The sequence below is a fragment of the Macaca thibetana genome, chromosome 14 (genome assembly GCF_024542745.1).
Source record: "Macaca thibetana thibetana isolate TM-01 chromosome 14, ASM2454274v1, whole genome shotgun sequence".
NCBI classification, from domain to species: domain Eukaryota; kingdom Metazoa; phylum Chordata; class Mammalia; order Primates; family Cercopithecidae; genus Macaca; species Macaca thibetana.
In genome coordinates, this window is record NC_065591.1 from 12,953,051 (window position 1) to 12,973,320 (window position 20,270).

General features: G+C 49.4%; 1 protein-coding gene across 1 annotated transcript in view; it reads right to left on the reverse strand.

Moving 5' to 3' along the window:
- Positions 1-20,270, reverse strand: part of CD6 (CD6 molecule) — a 49,958-nt gene that overhangs the window by 9,931 nt on the left and 19,757 nt on the right. Inside the window, 5 exon segments of the mRNA XM_050757075.1 lie at positions 554-833; positions 835-857; positions 1,582-1,893; positions 2,520-2,870; positions 3,792-3,860. Of these exon segments, the coding sequence (XP_050613032.1) occupies positions 554-833; positions 835-857; positions 1,582-1,893; positions 2,520-2,870; positions 3,792-3,860 (1,035 nt within the window).

The window sequence follows — 20,270 nt, forward strand, 5'->3', positions numbered from 1 at the left end:
ATTACGTTTGGTGGTTTATTTTGGCACCATTTGTTCTTCTTTACGGTACATAAAATAATAATGGTGCGACTTATAAACAATGCCATCTTAGATTTGGTGAAATATGGTAGAACCCAAACCATAGAGTGCGTATGAGGCTTAGCTGAAATAAGAGCTACTTAGTGCTCAACAATGCCTAGCATATGATCAGGGTTCCAGAAGCTGTCATCGATATTTTTACTAGGGCCTGCTAATATTATTTTTACTATCATCACCAGGCCTGGGATGGCAAATTGGTTTCAACTCTTGAGTCAATCCCAGTTAAGAGGAACCGTTGCTTAGCATATAATGTCTTCATATACGATTCATCATTCTGGGGCTGAGTGGAGCATCTGAAAATGCCTCGATGAATTAGCACTGTCTGCCTGGGCACCGTAAGGACAACGGTCCTTCTTATGCCGTATGTGCCATTGCCGATCTGGTGCCTATTGTGGTCCTTGGGCTGTAAGTTTTTAGGACATGGATTCAGGTAGTATTCTGGCTCATATCAGGGGGGTAGAGTGGGATGGGGTACCTGAGCAGAGGACCCTGGCTGCCAGCGACTGGCTGCAGAGGTTGGAGTTGTTGAACCGCCAGGAGCAGTTGGAGAGGGTGAGCTCCTCCCCGTTGCATGAGTAGTACATCCTGCCGGACAAGGAGTGGGGCAGCCCCTTGGGCCTCTCGATCACGGTTCCGCAGCCCAAGGACTGGCAGAGTACCTTGGCCTCTGATGCGTACCACTCACTGTCACACACTGTGTTCCAGACCCCTCGGAAGTGTACCTCCACCTGCCCCTCGCAGGCGTCGGCGCCCCCCGGTCAGGCGCCAGGACTGGTGCTCTGCAGGAAAGGGGCAGGGGACAGAGTCCGGTCAGGATCCTTTGGGCAGATATTCCCGTCAGCCCAGACCCACCAGGGCAGGCACCAATGAAGGCATTTGGTCTCCAGATCTTGTGTCTTCTCCCTCCTGTGTCTGTGTCCCCCTGTCACCTGCCCCATCTGCTCTGGCCAGCCCTGCTGTGATAAGTGTGGTCTGTGGAGCAGCAGCATCGGCATTGCCTGGGATCTTGTCAGAAACAGACTCTGGAGCTCTGCCTCAGACCTACTGAATCAGAATCCACATTTTAACACTCCCACCTCCCCCATCTCCTGCATATCAAAGAGAGGCACTGGCTGGTCCAGAACCTTCTGGCCTCACCTGGACAGACCAACAGCCTCCTCAGAGGCCTCCCTGCCTTCAGTCTCTCCTTGCTGCTTGAATGCAGGTGACCAACTCCCGCTCGGGAAGAGTCTCACTTTTAATGTCATCTCTTTCAGGAGGTGGTCAGCCTTAGCCTCCAGCTCCACATTGCCTGCTGCCTCTAGACTCCACCTGACTGCCTTTCTTGGGGGCATTTACCACTTTCTCTCCTGAATTACGTTTGTCTCAGTCTCATCTCACTTCCTGAACTGTGACCTCTCAAGGACAGGGACCACCTCTCCGGCACTAACTCCAGGCTTGGCGCCCAGTAGGCCTATGGTGAGTGTCAGTGGTGACCGCGCTTCAGTGACTCCGCCCACTGACCTGAGCACACCACGCCCGCGTCCTCTTTGTGGCCGCAGTAGTGCTGTCCTGGCAGCCCCGGGCAGTCCCACAGGTAAGCTTCGGCCCCGGAGCAGTTCACCTGGTCCCGGTGGATAGGTCCACGGCCGGGCGTGAAGTGCAAGCCGGGCACGGCCTGGACTGCCCAGCCGCAGCCCAGTTGCCTGCACACCACGTGGGCATCCTCCAGGTCCCAAGTGTCATCGCACACCGATCCCCACTCGCCATGCTCCAGCATCTCCACGCGGCCGGCGCAGGCGCCGCCACCGTCCACCAGGCGCAGCGCGCGGTTCTCTAGGGGTGGGAGGGGGTTGTGGACGCTGGGGCACCCGGCAAGGAAGGGAGGGTTGGGGTGATGGTTGGACTGGCAGGAGAGTTGTGAGCATGTTATGGACCCAGTAAGAAGGCTGTAGCCGGGTAGGCAAGACTGGGAATCCCCCCAGGGCTGCAGATGGGGTAGGTAGAGCAGCAGGCTGGTGGGAGGGACCAGAGGCCTGGTGGGCGGGGCCTGGAGGGCAGGTTTGGTATCCTGGGAGCCACAGCGCTAAGGGGAATCCTGTGAACCTGGCATGTTTATGTATATGGGGAAAGGGGAGGAGATAGAGACCCAGAGCGGGCGGGGACAGGGAAGCAGCGGGCCCAGTAAGTGGGGTTAGAGACCGGGTTAACTTTGGGAATCCAGGAGTGGGACTAGGGACCAAGTGTAGGGGAGTCTGGGGGCCAGATCCGAGGAAATGCTCAGATCTGGAAGTGACTCGACGTCGTCCTCCGGTGTGGGAACCCGGTGCGTTTGCACTGGTAGGCGGTGAGGGTGGAGGTCTGGAGGGCGAGGCTTGGGTCCAGGGGCTGGAGCCAGGGGCAGTGGCTGAAGGCCTGGGGAGTGGGGCAGGTGGGGGCCTGTGTAGGGGGTGCACTCGTACCTGCACAGATGACGCGGGCCCGCCTCCCGTCGCTGCGGCACGCGTGCTCCACCACCTCGCAGAGCTGCCACTCGGTGCCACTGCACAGGAGGGCGGGTGCTCCGGCCAGAGTGGCGTTAGCGGCAGCGCTTGTGTTCCCGGCCGCCGGCGGGGGCGGCAGCTCGGGGGTCGGCCGGGGGAGCAGGGTGGCTGCCTCCGCCCCACCGCAGTCCAGTGCTCGGCACACGGCCTCTGCGGCGCGGCTGTCCCAGAGCGCCCAGCACGCGGGCTCCCAGGACGCCCTGAGCCGGACCTCCACCGTCCCGCTGCAGCTGCTGCTCCCGTTCGTCAGACGGACCGGAAGCCGCTCCCCTGGAAGTGTCAGACCAGTGAGCTGAGACCGGTGGGGCCGGGGCAGGCGGTTGCCCAGGCTCTGCCACTGACTCTGCGTGACCTTTGACAGCGCCCTGCTTGGCTCTGGGTCTCAGCTTTCCAATCTGCAAAATGGAGCCGGGCTGGCTTATCCCTGATCCCCCCTTGAGGCCTGACCCTGTGATTCTCCTTAGAGTCAGGCGAAGGTGGGGCTCAGGAATGACTCTAGAGGTTAAGATGGGTGACAGACAACCAGGGGTCCAGCCCCCACAAACCCTCCTCACTTGCTCCTGTCTCCAGGGGCACCCGTCTGTGAAAGAAAGGCAGAGTTGTGAGTTCAGGAGCCCTGGCCCAATGGGTGCATGCTTCCCCTGAAGGCCCCTCTGCTCCTCTGAGGGTACTGTTCTAGAGGCTGCCACAGTAACCAGGGAACCCTGGAGGATTGCCAAAGGGCTGGCCATGGGGTTGATGATGGGCTGCTTCAGCTGATGGTGGTCCTCACTTCCCCAGAACCCCTTCTTTGGGAACCACCTGCCCCTTTTAGCCCAGGATTGTACCCCCAGTGCTAGCATGCAGCTTTGCATACAGTAGGTCCTTAATAAATGTCTGTTGAGTAAATCAAGGACCCATCTGGTGGAACCCTGCCACCCCCACCAAGAACTCTAGCTTGTTCTCCACAAATCCCCTTAAAATGCTCCAGGCATACCTGCCCAGCTGTATGTGACTTATCAGTGGCCTCTCAAAAAATGGTAGTTCTATGATCTCAAAGTGAATTGATAGTGGAACTTCGGGTGATGGGTCAGGAAGAAGTGTTGTCTGAAGTCATGGAGCCTCCTGGCATCCTAAATGTCCTTCCCTCCTTTATTGGGGGACCACCTACAGAAAGCTGACCATGGACCCCCAGAGACAATGTTTGCTCACCTGGCTGCCAGACCTCGCTCTCTGCACTGCTGGCGTTGAGCTGGTCAGATGGGGCTGGAGACAGATGACCTGAAATGAACCAGCAGGAGCGTGGTGAGTGAGTGAGCTCAGGCCTGGAGGCCACAGAGGCACCCTGATGAGCAGGGGGCACTTCCTGGAGCCTGTGGTGGTTACATGAGGCCTTTGGAAAAGACATGGTCCTCAACTTTGGGAGCATTTGCATTTGCCTCCCTTCAGGGTAGGGAAAATTCTCAAACATTGGCGTTTCAAGATCCTCCGCTTTATCTATTCATTGCACACACATCTTCAGAAATCGGAGTAGAACAGGTAGGAATGGCAGTGGGCATTGGGGCCCGACACACAAACTGGCTTCGTGACCATGAATGAGTGACTTAATCTTTCTGTGCCAGTCCCAATTTTTCAACAATGATACTTAGGAAAATATTGTGAGACTGAAATGAGACAGCCCATGAAATACTTGACATATAGAAAAAGCTTGAAAATGGGAGTGACTTAGAAAAAAAAAAATTTTGTTTGTAGAATTCGTTTGAGAATTTCATACCAGACTTTAGAATAATTGGCACATCCTGAACTGGGAACCACTGGATTGCAAAGTGTTTTCAGACACTAAGAAACTAACATTCGCTAAGGACAGGTATTTTCATATATTATTCTATTTACTTTCTTTCTTTTCTTTTCTTTTTTTTTTTGAGACGGAGTTTCGCTCTTGTCACCCAGGCTGGAGTGTAATGGCTCGATCTCGGCTCACCACAACCTCTGCCTCCCAGGTTCAAGCGATTCTCCTGCCTCAGCCTCCCAAGTGGCTGGGATTACAGCCATGGGCCACCATGCCTGGCTAATTTTGTATTTTTAGTAGAGATGGGGTTTCTCCATGTGGGTCAGGCTGGTCTCGAACTCCTGACCTCAGGTGATCTGCCTGCCTCAGCCTCCCAAAGTGCTGGGATTACAGGTGTGAGCCACCGCATCCAGCCTATACTATTTACTTTCAACAACACAATGAGGCAGGTATTAGCATTCTTATTTTACGGATTAGGAAAAGGTGGCTCCAAAAGCAAAAATCAGTTGTCCCTGCCAGATAGGGTCCATTTATTCCACCAGAGCTACTATCCATTCTGCCCTGGGAGGCCAACCTGTTTGAATTAACCCCTGTCTTCCTGGGCCTTATGGCTTCTGCCAGATTCAGCCAATGGGGAGCCTTAGCAGAGATAGGAAGAAGTGAGGAGAGTGAAGATGTGACACTTATTCCTCTGGCCCCACCTGTGAGGTCCCTCGGGTAGGCTGTGTCCCTCATGTGAAGGACATTGTTTATTCAAGGTGACCTCTCCTCGACTGTCTCCTACTCGGACTCACTGACCGCTCCTTGGTTGTGTCTCCTTTGGCCAGAAGTTGCTCTTAGATTCTACTTACTGCATTACCTTGGTAAATAGTTCTTCTGTAAATGAGTCCCCTTTAAATTCCTATTCTAGGTGTGCCACCTGGTTCCTGCTGGGACCCTGACTGATGCATGGCCTGAGGCCACCTGGTGAGCAAGCTGCAGAGCCTGGATTTAAACTGTCTTCAAGGACTTGCCTCCCCTCTGGGCTGGGATGTTTGGGCTTGCAAAGCACAAAGGGAGGCTCTGGGGCAGGGACTTTTGTGGTTGCATATGAACTCCTCTGCATTTCCTGGTTTCTCTTGCACTTAGGGTGGGCTGGTTGAAGCCTAGACAGAAGACGTGTGCCCACTTTTGAGCCAAAGCAGGGAAGAGGTAGTGAGACTTTTGCACTTATGTCTTCCCTGTTGAAGCATATTAGAGGCCCTGGGTTGCCGAGGAACTGCAAGAGGGAAGGGGATGTTGACCCGGCTTGAATTTTGTGTGAGTAAGGAGTAAACCATGATCATGTTAAACCATGAAGATTTGGGGGTGTCCTTGTTACTACAGCCTTGCCTAGCCTGGCCTGACCGATACAGAGGCTGAAGACTTGGAATGACCGCTACACATTCCTGGAGTTTCACCTGAGCAGATTCCACGGACACGCCCCCTGAGCCTGAGCATGTGTGTGTGCGTGTATACACCCTGGCAGACAGCCCTCTCCAGGAAACTGTGTGGGCCTCTCCATCATCAGGCAGAAAGTCATCAGCCCTCTAATTGCCGTCCTCGCTAACTCCCTGGCTATCTGCCCAGCCTGACCTCCTGGAGGAGAAATGACTCCAAATTCAGAGCACAAACTCCGTGGCTGATGTATTATAATAATCAGCGCGAGAATTCAGATGCCCACAAGTTGGGATTTCAGAATCTCGGTTCCCACAGCAACGGTCCCAGTGCTCCAGCATAGTTTTCAATGTTACGACATGCGGTGGGGGAGGGGGATTGAACGATGGCTGCAGTGTGTATGACTGTGAGGTGTGTGCATGTGAGTGTGTGTGAGTGACTCTGTGCATATGTGATTAAGACTGTGTGTGTGAATGTGATGTGTGTTGGGGTGGGGGGCCTTTAACTCAACTCTGTATCATTTCTCTCTCTGGGTCTGGAAAACCACTCTCTCATGCATAAAGACACAAATGTGTTCTCCTAGATCGGAAAACCCTAGAGGGCAGGGCCCACGGCTGGGTCAGCCCTGTGTCCCCCACAGTGTCCAAGGCAGTGTTTGTTGATTGACTGACCGAATGAAAGAGTGAGCAGCAGCTGCCAGCTCCAAGGCAGTTGGTTGAAAGCAGATAACCTTGAGGGCTTTATTTTTGCAACAAGCATTCTCCCATCCCCTATCCCAGGAAGGGAACCTGGCTTCTCTGTTCTCTGACTTCTGCACTACAGGAAGAAAAACAGAAATTACCTGGAACCATCTTTCCATCCAGGCCTCATTTCACAGAGGGCCGAATGCAAGATCAGCGTTTCTCAGACATCATGATCACCTTTTTTGTTTTGAGACAGAGTCTCGCTCTGTCGCCCAGGCTGGAGTGCAGCGGCGCAATCTCGACTCACTGCAACCTCTGCCTCCTGTGTTCAAGCGATTCTCGTGCCTCAGTCTCCCGAGTAGCTGGGACTACAGACGCTCACCACGATGTCAGCTAATATTTGTATATTTTTTTGTAGAGATGGGGTTTCTCCATGTTGTCCAGGCTGGTCTTGAATTTCTGAGCTCAAGCCATCTGCCCGCCTCAGCCTCCCAAATTGCTGGGATTACAGGCATGAGCCACCGCACCCGGCCCGTTGTTACCACCTTTGCCTGGCCCTGTGCCTCACACTTTTCTTTAAATTGGTTCACTTTTTTGCTACAATAAATGTATTTGAAAAGCAGCCTGCTATGGTTTGAATGTGTACCAAAGTTCATGTGCTGGAAACTTTATCCCCCAATGACCTGTGTTGAGAAGTTGGATGTTTAACAGTTGATTAGGGCTGGGCGTGGTGGCTCACGCCTGTAAGCCCAGCACTTTGCAAGGCTGAGGTGGGCGGATTACCTGAGGTCAGGAGTTCGAGACCAGCCTGGTCAACATGGTGAAACCCCGTCTCTACTACAAATACAAAAATTAGTCGGGTGTAGTGGCACACGCCTGTAATTCCAGCTACTCAGGAAGCTGAGGCAGGAGAATTGCTTGAGTCCAAGAGGCAGAGGTTACAGTGAGCTGAGACCATGCCACTGCAGTCCAGCCTGGCCAACAGAGCTAGACTCTGTCTCAAAAAAATAAAAAAGAAAAAAGAAAAGAGCTGATTAGTCATGAGGATTCTGCCTTCATGAACGGCTTAATGCTGTTATCATGGGGGTGTGTTGGTTATTGCAGAAGTGGCTTTGTTGTAGAAGTGAATTCAGCCCTCGCTCTGTCTCTTGTGCACTCTCCGGCCATGTGATGCCTTCCATTGTGTTATGATGCAGGGAGAAGGCCCTCATCAGATGTGGCCCTTAAATCTTGGGCTTCCCAACCTGCAGAACTATGAGAAACAAATTTCTTTTTGTTTTAAATTACTCACTTTGTGGCACTTTGTTATAGCAACACAAAACAGAGTAAGAGCAAACCTTTACCCTTTCCTGTGAATTTGCTTTTTTACGTCATTAAAGACACCTGAACATAAAAATATTCACTGCAGATTTTTTTTTTTTTTTTTTTTTTTTTTTTAGAGACAGTGTCTCGCTCTGTCACCCAGGCTGGAGTGCAGCAGTGTGATCTCGGCTCACTGCAACCTCCACCTCCCAGATTCAAGCAATTCTCCTGCCTCAGCCTCCCAAGTTGCTGGGATTACAGGTTCCCACCACCACACCCTGCTAATTTTTTTGTATTTTTGGCACAGATGGGGTTTCTCCATGTTGGCCAGGTTGGGTCTTAAACACCTGACCTCAAGTGATCTGCCTGCCTTGGACTCCCAAACTGCTGGGATTGCAGGTGTGAGCCACCGCACCCAGTCCACTGCAGATTTTTGAATGGCAAAAAGTTAGAAACAGCGTGAATGCCCATTTACAGGGGAAATTATTGAATCAATTATGGTCCATTTACAGCGTGGCATCTTATGCAGCCTTTATAAAGAATGAAATAGACCCAGATGGGTTGGCAGGATTTCCAAGCTGTGTCGAGTAGGAAAAGCAAGACGCAAAGAATAGAATATAATATGATACAATTTTTGTAAAACAAGGCCAAAAACCGCCTCTGTGAACTGGTATGATTACAGGAACATGAAGACAAGTGTGGGAGAACACACAGCAGATGATCAAAATGGAAAAATTAAAAGGGTGGGCTTCAGGGGAAGAGGCCGAGAAGGACTAGCTCCATGGGCTGGTGGACTGTGTGCAGGGCCTCATGCTTAGAAGGACCTGGCCCTTGCTTGAATGCTCTGCTGTTGCCATCTTGAAATTCCTCATAATTTCTTGAACCAAAGACCCTGCATCTCCATTTTGCACCGGGCCCTGCAAATTACGCAGCTGGTCCTGGGACACAGTCACAGCCATGGAAGATTGCAGGAGGAAAAGCAAGCAATGAAGGTAAAAGGCTGTAGTTTAAAAATCATGTATGATATGATTCTATGTATGTAAAATTAGGTGTGTATGTTGATTTGAAAAAAATTAGAAGATATTAAACCTAAAGGGACTATTTATATGACTTGCCTAAAATAGAAGGTAATTGTAAAACTAAGCATACTAAAAACAAAGCCATGTTAGAGATGTTAAAAGACACATCGTCAGCAGGGTGCAGTGGCTCACACCTGTAATCCCAGCACTTTAGGAGGCTGAGGTGGGTGGATCACAAGGTCAGGAGTTTGAGACCAGCCTGGCCAATATGGTGAAACCCTGTCTCTACTAAAAATGCAAAAGTTAGCCAGGCATGGGGCGGGCACTGTAGTCCCCGCTACTCGGGAGGCTGAGGCAGGAGAATCGCTTGAACCTGGGAGGCGGAGGTTGCCATGAGCTGAGATCGAGCCACTACTGCACTCCAGCTGGGGTGACAGAGCGAGACTCCATCTCAAAAAAGAAAAAAAAGCAAAACACCACATCCTCATCAGACTATCTGATAGAATCAGAAGGAATGACAGAACATTGGAAAAATAATAATAATTTAAACTTTTATTGCCACGTGATTCAGTGTTATTTAATGCTAACTTCATTCACCACCTGAAGTTATACTGTGTGCCCCTGAAAGTCTTCTCTAATTGTGCCCCATATTCTGGAAAGTGATGGAACAAGACAGGGAAGGGATGGAGGGGAGCGGTTGGTTTCAGAATAGGAGAAGGAAAAAGGTTGGGAGCCCCGACTCCAGCCCAGGAAGGAGGCGGCTTTTTCAGGCCAGCCCCAAGCAGATGCCCCCGAGTGGGACAGGACCTCCGATGGGGTAGTCTGAAGAAGACTCCGGTGGAACGGGCTGCGAAGGAGACTGTAAGCACAGGAAGAATGAAAGCACAAAAGACCTGCCTTGTCTGGAATCTGAGAAAACGGGACACTGATACTCCTGTTGTGTCACCCAGGCCCCTGAGATGTCCCACGGGCATCTGAGAGGTGAGGGACTTGTGGAGAAAGGAGGCATAGACATCGAGGGAAAGCTGAGCCTCCCGCTGGCCATCCCAGTGTCAGAGCAAGCCTGGTGGGAAAACTTTCACTCCCCAGACTGCCGCCCTGGCCATGCCCAGTGACCAGTGTCAGGTCAACACCAGCTACAGCTGAGGTTATTCTCTGTCCTCCGGCTTTGTCAAAGGTGCTGAGGAAAACGCGGTTGCATCCTGAATGCTAGTTGAGTGGATGATGGATGAAGAGATGCCGTACAGAACCAGAGGCAGGGTGGGAAGGGCCGATGGAAACACGGAGGTGGAATCTACAAGCAGTGTAGCCAGGTGCATGTGTCACCTGCTAGAAGTACAGTTTAAAAAAAAAAAAAAAAAAAGCAGAAAGTGTTTGCAAACACAGATGCCAACAGCCTCAACAACAGCAGCAAACCAGGCCCTTTCGATCCAGTAATTCCACATCTGGAGACCTATCCTAAAGAAAACTATCTCAAGTACCACACTGCCTGGAGACTAAAGTCCATGCTTTGGAACTAGATGGTTCTAGATTCCCTTTTCCATCCATTGGAGCCCCAGAATGCTGTGATGTGCTGGTTTTTAGTTTTTAGTTTTTCTTTTTTGCGATAGAGTCTTGTTCTCGCTCTGTCGCCTAGGCTGGAGTGCAGTGGCACGATCTCGGTTCACTGCCACCTCCACCTTCCTGGTTCAAGCGATTCTCATGCCTCAGCTACTGAGTAGCTGGGGTTACAGGCGCCCACCACCATGCCTGGCTAATTTTTTTTCTTTGTATTTTTAGTAGAGATGGGGTTTCACTATGTTGGCCAGGTTGATCTCGAACGCCTGGCTTCAAGGGATCCGCCCACCTCAGCCTCCCAAAGTGCTGGAATTACAGGCATGAGTGCCTGACCCTGTGCTGTTTCTGATAGTATAATAAAAACAAACAAACAAACAAAAAAAAACCCACCAAAAAAAAAAATCCAAACTGGAGACAACCAGATTGTCTAAAAGTGATTGGGGAGTTGGTTAGAAAAACATAGCACATTAAAAATACTTGCCAAAAAAAAAAAAAAAAAAATTTACAGAGAGTAGTTAATGATGCAGGGGTAAGTTTATGCCACAGTGTTAAGTAGCAGAAGCAGAATACAGGGTTGTGTTATAAATATGGCTGTGCTCTCCCCTCCAGTCCCCGTCCTCACCCCCAGCCAGGTTTCAAGCTTCTGAAGGTTTTCCAGGACCCAGAGAGAGCCCGAGTTCTATCCCCCATTCTGTCCTCTCACTGTATTCTGAGATTTTTTTTTCTTGTGGGCCCAGTGACATTTAATTACATAGCTATCCTGGTCATGAACTGTTTGACAACCATTGGCTCACTAGATTCTAAGCATCACCCCCATATACCCGGCATCTTGCACAGTGCCTTGCCCTGGAAAAATGCTAAAAGAATATCAATAAATAAAATTTAATCTCTACTACAGGGAAAGAAAATACATGCCCACATGGTATTAATAAGTTTTCCTTCCTTCCTTCCTTCCTTCCTTCCTTCCTTCCTTCCTTCCTTCCTTCCTTCCTTCCTTCCCTCCCTCCTTCCTCCCTCCCTCCCTCCCTCCCTCCCTCCCTCCCTTCCTTCCCTCCTTCCTTCTCTTTCTTTCCTTTCTTTCTGTCTTGCTCTGTCACCCAGGCTGGAGTGCAGTGGTACGATCTCAGCTCACTGCAACCTCTGCCTCCTGAGTTCAAGCAATTCTCCTGCCTCAGCCTCCCAAGTAGCTGGGACTACAGACATGTGCCACCATGCCTGCCTAATTTATATATATTAGTAGAGACTGGGTTTCACCATGTTGGCCAGGCTGATCTTGAACTCCTGACCTCAGGTGGTCTGCCCGCCTTGGCCTCCCAAAGTGCTGGGATGACAGGCGTGAGCCACTGCGCCTGGCCTGTTTTCCTGTTTTCTTTCTGCCTTGTGTTCTACTTTTTTCAAATGTTCTATATCAAATAAAAATTAAAGGTCTCCAAATAAATACACAGAACTTTTTTCCTGGGGGGACATGTGGGCTAGCTTGAAGTACGAATACAACGAGCTTTAACACTGACTACCCAGTCACCCTGTTCCACTGAGCCTGCAGAGAGCACCTGGGCAGACAGTGTGGCCATGTCAGCCAAAGCCATACTCATTCCCAGGGAAGAAATGAAGAGCTCATGTGGCCGGCAGGTCACAGTGTTTTTTCTCAGAAAATGTCAGCATTGTTGGGAGCACAGTGCAGGGGGTCACTGGGCTGGACATCAGGAGATGAGGGTTAACTTCTATCATTAACTTGCTACATGACCTTGGACGAGTTCTTTCACTTTCTGGCCCCATTTTCTCACTTGCATAATGACAGATTGATGAGATTTTGATCTCGTCCAGTCCTTACATTCTTTGATTATAATGAGATAAGATATGTAATGAAAGACAACATCTATTGAGCACTTACTGTATGCCCCATAGGTGATAGCTGTTATCTGTGTGCATTACATGAACTAGCAAATCCTTACAACTACCCTAATGAGGTGCATACTACTAATATCATCACCCCAGTGTCATCACTGAGAAAACTGAGACATAGAGAGCTTAAGTAAATCACCCAAGGTTACCCAGCCAGTCAGCAATCAAAACAAGATTTGAACCTGGACAGTCTGGCTCTAGAAATCACCCTTTTAACCACTACAGCGTGCTATTTTCAGTATGCTGTCAATATAAATGGGAAATCTGTCCTACATAGTCCATTCATCATCACAGAAGTGGGTCCATAGTACACGAAGTACTCATCTGTATAAACGCAGGAGAGGAGCCTACAGTGGAAAGGCTTAGAGATCACTCAGTCCAGCTGGGAGAGAGAATCGTATGTTGCTGGGCTGTCCAATACAACAGCCACCAGCCACGTGAGGCTGCTGAGTACTTGAAATAGGGCTCGTGCCAATAAGAAACTCAAATTTTCGGCCAGGCGCGGTGGCTCAAGCCTGTAATCCCAGCACCTTGGGAGGCCCAGGCGGGCGGATCACGAGGTCAGGAGATCGAGACCATCCTGGCTAACACGGTGAAACCCCGTCTCTACTAAAAAATTCAAAAAAACTAGCCGGGCGATGTAGCGGGCGCCTGTAGTCCCAGCTACTCGGGAGGCTGAGGCAGGAGAAGGACGTAAACCCGGGAGGCAGAGCTTGCAGTGAGCCGAGATCCGGCCACTGCACTCCAGCCTGGGCAACAGAGTGAGACTCCGTCACAAAAAAAAAAAAAAAAAAAAAAAAAAAGAAACTCAAATTTTCATTTTGTTTAATTCAATTCATTCCTACTTAATTTACAAAATGTTTTCCATTGAAGTTTAAAGGCATAATCAATCCAATCATTGGAAAACTTTTTCAAACAGCTGGAGTAAGTTAGATACGTGATTCTCCTTTTTCAATTGTAGCTAGTATGAAATCTAAATACGGATTGAATATTTTTGATGAAACTTGAGTGTCCAAATTGAGACGCGCTTTAAGCGTGAGGTACAGGTTGTGTCTCAAAGGCTTAGTAAGAAGAAAGAATGTGAAGTATCTCGTTAATAATTTTTTAATTGATGTCATGTAGAAATGATATTTTGGATATATTCGGTTAAATTACATATATTATTAAAGTAATTTCATCTGTTTCTTTTTACTTTTTTGAAAAAATGCAGCTGCTAAAAATTTATTAATTATTTTTATTTTATTTATTTATTTATTTATTTATTTTGAGACAGAGTCTCGCTCTATCACCCAAGACTGGAGGGCAGTGGTACAATCTTGGGCTCACTGCAACCTCCGCTTCCCAGGTTCAAGCGATTCTTCTGCCTCAGCCCCCTGAGTAGCTGGGACTACAGGCATGCACCACCATGCCTGGCTACTTTTAAAATATTTTTAGTAGAGATGGGGTTTCACCATGTTGGCCAGGCTGGTCTTGAACTCCTGACCTCAGGTGATCCACCTGTCTTGGCCTCCCAAAGTGTTGGGAGTACAGGCATGAGCCACCATGCCAGGCCAAAAATTTAAAATTATAAATGTGGCTCACATATTGGCATCAGACTGTGCTGTATGGGGGGAAGGTACACAGGCCTTGCATCCAAAGGCTTGGGCTGGAGTCCAGCTCTGTTCCTTATTAGGAACAGAACTTCGGCCAGTCACTTTGCCAGTCTGAGCCTTAGATTCTCATCCATAAACTGGAGTTAATAATGCTTCTCTCAGAAGGCTTTTTGTCAGCAAGTATTTTGGCAGAATTATTGCAAAATCTGAGGCCCAAGGGAAGAGTATCCCCAAGGCCCACGGGGAGGTCAGGCTCCCAGTGCAGTGCAGTGATCTCCCAGATAGCCCAGCTGCTGCTCTGGAGCACTGCCAGAACAGGGCAGGGTCTGCCCCTCTGCAAGACTGGCACCAGGCCCTTGCCACTAGTGTCCCCGAACCTTGGGAGAGGCATGCATCCTGCTGACCTGCAGACCACCACTCGTCTTGTATAAGAAGACTGGCCTTTGTGTCCTGAGCAGTGATGACACATGCTACATGAACCCTGGTTGGCCTGCCTCCTTAGGCCCTGGTTCAGGCTCCAGGTATTCAAGTGGAACAGGACTGGTTCAGGGAGCTGTCCAGAAACACTCACCTGCCCCTGGCCCAGTGGCCGGGCAGCTGAACTGGTGTTCCTGGTTTGTATGGGGACATTTGAGAAGCAGCCAGATGGACTCCTAGTTTTCTACTCCCAACCCACAATGATGGGAACAGCTACCTATCTAGGGCATCTGGGGTCCAGAGTGCAGAGGGATAAGGGAAGGACGTTGTGATGCTTTCTGCTCTGATAGGAAAAGGGGAGGCCCCAAGGCACGTCGAGCACCCATCACAAATCTGGCACAGCTCAGCAGTAATGGCTGACATTCATTCAGTATGACTTAATTATCAAAGTAAGATCACGAGATGGGGAAACTGAGGCACAGAGCGTTTTTTTTTTTGTTTGTTTGTTTTGTAAGCCTAAGATTACACAGCTAGAAAATGGCCAAGCTGGGAATTGAACCCAGGCTGTCTGCTTGCAGAGACCACATTCTTAACCATGCCACTCCCCGGGGTTGGAAACCAGCATCCTGATTTCTGCGTTGGTGATCATGCCAAGGGCAAGAGGCAGGAAGTTTTGACAACCCCGGAGGCTTTCCAAACTCCTTTCTCCTCTGCAAGGGTCAACCAACAGAGCTTAGAAACGATAACCCACCCTTCCCCGCAACGGTGACACAACTCAGAACCCAAGATCCCGGGACTAATTTCCCAAAAGACCCCAGACTCCAAGGATAAGCAACAACCAGGAGACCTTCCTTCTCCAGGGCAGGGGGTCCTGGGTGGCATGTGTCATCCCACAGCCCCCACAGCAGGGAAAAGATGAGACTTAATAGTCTCACCTCGCACTGCCCCCACCCCTTCCCTACTTGCTGTCGCATATGGGGCTCGCTCCAGCACTGTGCAGCGCCTGAGGATGCACAGGCCAACTGGGAGAGGAGGGCCAGTGAATTTAGGGGAGGAAGCTCTGAGTGAGAGGGTGCTGGAACTGTCGTAACTACTTTCTTTTTAGAAATGCCCTTGGTGTTGTTAATGGTGAGCAATCAACAAAACAACTAGAAGGAAAGAAATGCCTGTAATTCCATTAAAATTAGAAAGATGCTGGCTGGGCGTGGTGGCTCACGCCTGTAATCTCAGCACTTTGGGAGACTGAGGTGGGCGGACTAGTTGAGTTCGGGAGTTCGAGATCAGCCTCGCCAAGATGGTGAAATCCAATCTCTACTAAAAATAGAAAAATTAGCTGGGTGTAGTGGTGCATGCCTGTAGTCCCAGCTACTCGGGAGGCTGAGGTAGGAGAATCGCTTGAACCTGGGAGGAGGAGGTTGCACTGTGCCGAGATTGCAGCACTGCATTCTAGCCTGGGTGACAGAGGAAGACTCCATCTCAAAAAAAAAAAAAAAAAAAAGACGCATGTGCTGGCTCATGCAAGTAACGCAATTCAATTGGGAGGGGATACCTGTGTTCAACCTTTGAGGGGACTTGGAGAGGCTGTGACGCCCGGTTGGGCTGAGTTTACTTTGTCAAGAAACTGCAGCTGTCGAGGGCTCAGTCATACAGTGCTGTCCTAGCCTGCAGAGGTGATTGACTGCAGTGACTAGACCAGCTTCTACCCACTTGGCTCTCCGAGGCCAGGAAGGCTAGGGTGACTTCTCTCCCCGGCGCCCAAAGGAAAGTCAACAGTTCGGTGCTTTGGTATTTTACATGTGCACTTATCTCCCGAATACCTGTCCCAGTTCCTAGCACGTGGAACAAGTTTGGCAAATGTTAATGAAATAGAACATCGATCAGTAATAAACTCATTTCTCAGCATTCAGGAGAACATGGCTCATGTGCTCTCACTTTCTTGGGAGAGAAAGAGAAAGAGAGTATTATTTGGTGTTATGTTACAGGATTTTGGTTTGTTTTCACACTCCCCGGTTATACCAAAGCAGGGCTTGGGGACTCAAATAAAACAATTTGCTCAATTGACAGAGAGAGATGGCAGTAAAGGCTCAAAGAGCCCCAGCCCCAGAGGACTGCCAGTCACTCAGGTCAAAGAAATTCAGCCTTTTTTTGGGAGGGGGGAGGTGGGTAGGGGAGGGGGACGGAGTTTCACTCTGTTGCCCAGGCTGGACTGCAGTGGCAGGATCTCGGCTTACTGCAACCTCTGCCTCCTGGGTTCAAGCAATTCTCTTGCCTCAGCCTCCTGAGTAGCTGGGACTACAGGTCTGTGCCACCATACCTGGCTAATTTTTTATATTTTACTAGAGATGGAGTTTCACCATGTTGCCCAGGCTGGTTGCAAACTCCTGAGCTCAAGCAATTCACCTTCCTCGGCCTCCCAAAGTGCTGGGATTACAGGCATGAGCCACTGCACCTGGCCAGAAATTCAGCATTTTTAACTCTCTTTTGCCCCCATGTCACAGGACAGACGATGTTCACCTGCGTGGTATCTTCCATGCATGCCCAGGTTTCATCTCCCCTCCTCTCTGTCACCAAATCCAAGGGGAAGTAAAAGATAACGTTTCCTACTCTCCTCTGTAAAAAACTAAAAAACTTAAAGATAAGATCAACACGATTTAGTAGGCTTTGAGGTATGTTCAATTGCTGGGACTCCCCCTCCTTCTCTCCCAAGAAAGTGAGAGGGCGTGAGCCACCTTCTCCTGAAAGCTGAGAAATGAGTCTGTTGCCGGCCTGCATTCAGTTCCATGAACAACTGCTGAACTTGTTGAGTATGCTGGGAACTGGGGCAGGTATGATATGAGGGAGATGAGTGTGAGCAGGATGATCGGGGGAGCAGGAGATCCCCGGCACCAATTCATCTGTGTAACAGCCTCCATTCTCAGGAAATTCATCTTTCATGATTTAGACAGGGACTCTGGGGACAGATAGAACAGTGATCTAAACCCATCTCTGCTGATCACTGGCTGTGTGACCTAGGGAAAGCCACTGAGCCCAGCTAGGTTTCATCTTTAACCTGGCACTGGGCATGATAAATGAAGCGAACTGAAGAAGAGTGCATGGGTGGGTGATCTATGTAAAAAGCTTAGGACGCGGTATATGGCAGCTGTTGTTATTTTCCTCCAACCTGAGGCTTTTATCTTTTTTCCCTCATTTGGTCCTTGGTGGCTATGGGATGGCAGCTGGCTATTGATTCTACATTCCATCCCAGGCAGAAAGATGATGCTGACAGCTCCTTAGCCTTCTTTTCTGCAAGGGGGTGACTCTGGTTCTCTGAAGGCTGCATTCTCTCCTCCTCACTCCTCACCTTTCTTGTGAACCTTATCAGAGCTGCTGCAGGCTCACAACTTGGCTGCATCCTTCCCCAGCTCTGCAAATACCCAATGTTCCTAGAGAGGAGATGTGGGCTATAGTTGCTGTGGTAACAGGAGTTCCTCTAAAAGAAAAGGCTCCTGGGGTCCTGGCTCCAAGGCTGGCTAAGGCTCCCGTGCCAGACTGTGCCTTCTTTCCAGCTACCAGGCGGTAAAATGAGAAGGTCTCATGGAGGGTTGCAAGCAGCTCAATAAAATCCCAAGTGATAAGAGTAGGGATTTGGCTCCAAGAGAGCACAGCAGGCCAGAAACACTGGCGTGTCACCAGCCCCATCTTCTTGATCCCCCGCCAGACTTTAGACCACTGAGAGGAGGAGAAGAATGTCCAGGTGCCTCTTTTATTTATTTATTTATTTTTATTTTAATTTTTTAAAATTTTTTTATTTTTGGAGACGGAGTTTCACTCTGTCGCCGAGGCTGGAGTGTAGTGGCGTGATCTTGGTTCACTGCAACCTCTGACTCCCAAGTTCCAGTGCTTCTCCTGCCTCGGTCCCCCTAATAGCTGGGATTACAGGTGCATGCCACCATGCCCGGCTAATTTTTATATTTTTAGTAGAGATGGGGTTTCACCATGTTGGCCAGGCTGGTGTTGAACTCCTGACCTCAGGTGGTCTGCTCGCCTTGACCTCCCAAAGTGCTGGGATTACAGGTGTGAGCCACGGTGCCTGGCCCTCAGGTCCCTCTTTTAGAATTCCCATTCAGTAGGTCTTGGTTGGGAAAAAACCGTCTACCATATCATAGGCATCAGAAAGAACACTGGGTTGAAATTAAACATGCCTGGGTTAGAAATCCAGCTTCTTCCTTACTATAGTGTGACCTTGGGCAAATCTCTCCATATGCCCAACTTGCCTTCCTCACCTCACAGTTACATATATTTAAAAAAGCCTCACAAGCTGGGCATAGTGGTTCACGCTTGTAATCCCAGCACTTTCAGTGGCTGAGGCAGGAGGATCGCTTGAGGCCAGGAGTTTGAGGACGGCCTGGACAACATAGAGAGACCCTATCTCTACAAAACAAATTTAAAAATAAAAAAATGAGGCTGGGTGCTGTGACTCACGCTGTAATCCCAGCACTTTGGGAAGCCAAGGTGGGTGGATTGCTTGAGCACAGGAATTCGAGACCAGCTTGGGCAACATGGCAAAACCCCGTCTCTACCAAAAATGCAAAAAATTAGCTGGGCATGGTGGTGCACACCTGTGGTCCCAGCTACTCGAGAGGCTGAGGTTGGAGGATCACTTGGGCCGAGGAGTTTGAGGCTGCAGTGAGCCAAGATCGTGCCACTGCACTCCTTGGCGACAGAGTGAGACTCTGTCTCTCTCTTTCTCTCTCTCTCTCTATATATATATATGAATATACATGAATAAATAAATAAATAAGCCGGATACATATTTGTAGTTCTAGCTACTGAGGAGGCTGAGGCAGGAGGATCAATTTAGCCCAGGAGTTCGAGGTTGCAGTGAGCTATGATCGTCACTGCACTCCAGCCTGGGCAACAGGGTGAGATTCCACCTCTAAACCGAAAACAAAACAAAACAAAAACCTCACAGGGCTAAGGTAAGATTACCAAACACAACCCCAATACCCGGCCCACGGCAAATGCCCAAGATCCTGTGGAATCAATGACTATAGCTGCAAATATGTGAAAGATGAATATGTGTGCATATATGCATCGTAGATGGAAAAAACAGATTAAAAACAACATATTCAGATGATCATAGCCTTCTAGATATAATGTATAGAAAAATGGCTGAGGAGGCCAAATGCGGGGCTCACGCCTGTAATCCCAGCATTTTCGGAGGCCGAGGCGGGCGCATCACCTGAAATTGGGAGTTCAAGACCAGCCTGACCAACATGGAGAAACCCTGTCTCTACAAAGAATACAAAACAATTAGCCAGGCGTGGTGGCACATGCTTGTAATCCCAGCTACTTGAGAGGCTGAGCAGGAGAATCACTTGAACCCAGGAGGCAGAGGTTGCAGTGAGCCGAGATTGAGCCATTGCACTCCAGCCTGGGCAACAAGAGCAAACTTCATCTCAAATAAAAAGAAAGGAAGGAAGGAAGGAAGGAAGGAAGGAAGGAAGGAAGGAAGGAAGGAAGGAAGGAAGGAAGGAAGGAGGGGGAGGGAGGGAGGGGAGGGAGGGAGGGAGGGAGGGAGGGAGGGAGGGAGGGAGAAGTGGCTGATGATATGTCATAGATTTCAGGAGGCTCATACTTTGATCTGAAAGCTATACCCTTTTGTATAAATCACAGACAACAATATTCACATGCAGATGTGTGCAGGGATATTTTCTGCAGAACTGTTTGTAACAGAAGAAAAGTAGAAGTAATCTAACCATCCATCAGCTGGAAATAAACAGACTGTATTGTATCATAGGCTGGATTATTCCCATGAAGGAATGAACTAGATGCATATCTACCCACTTGGTTAGATTTTGAAAACAATGAGAAGAGTATAATAAGTTGCAGAACAATATGACCAGTAGGGTACAATTTATATAAAATATAGCACATGTCTCAACACCATCCATTGTGTATGGAGACGTTTTTTGTGTAATAGGAGTATAAAAATGTGAGAGAAAAGGGTACACACACCACACTTTGGACTGTGT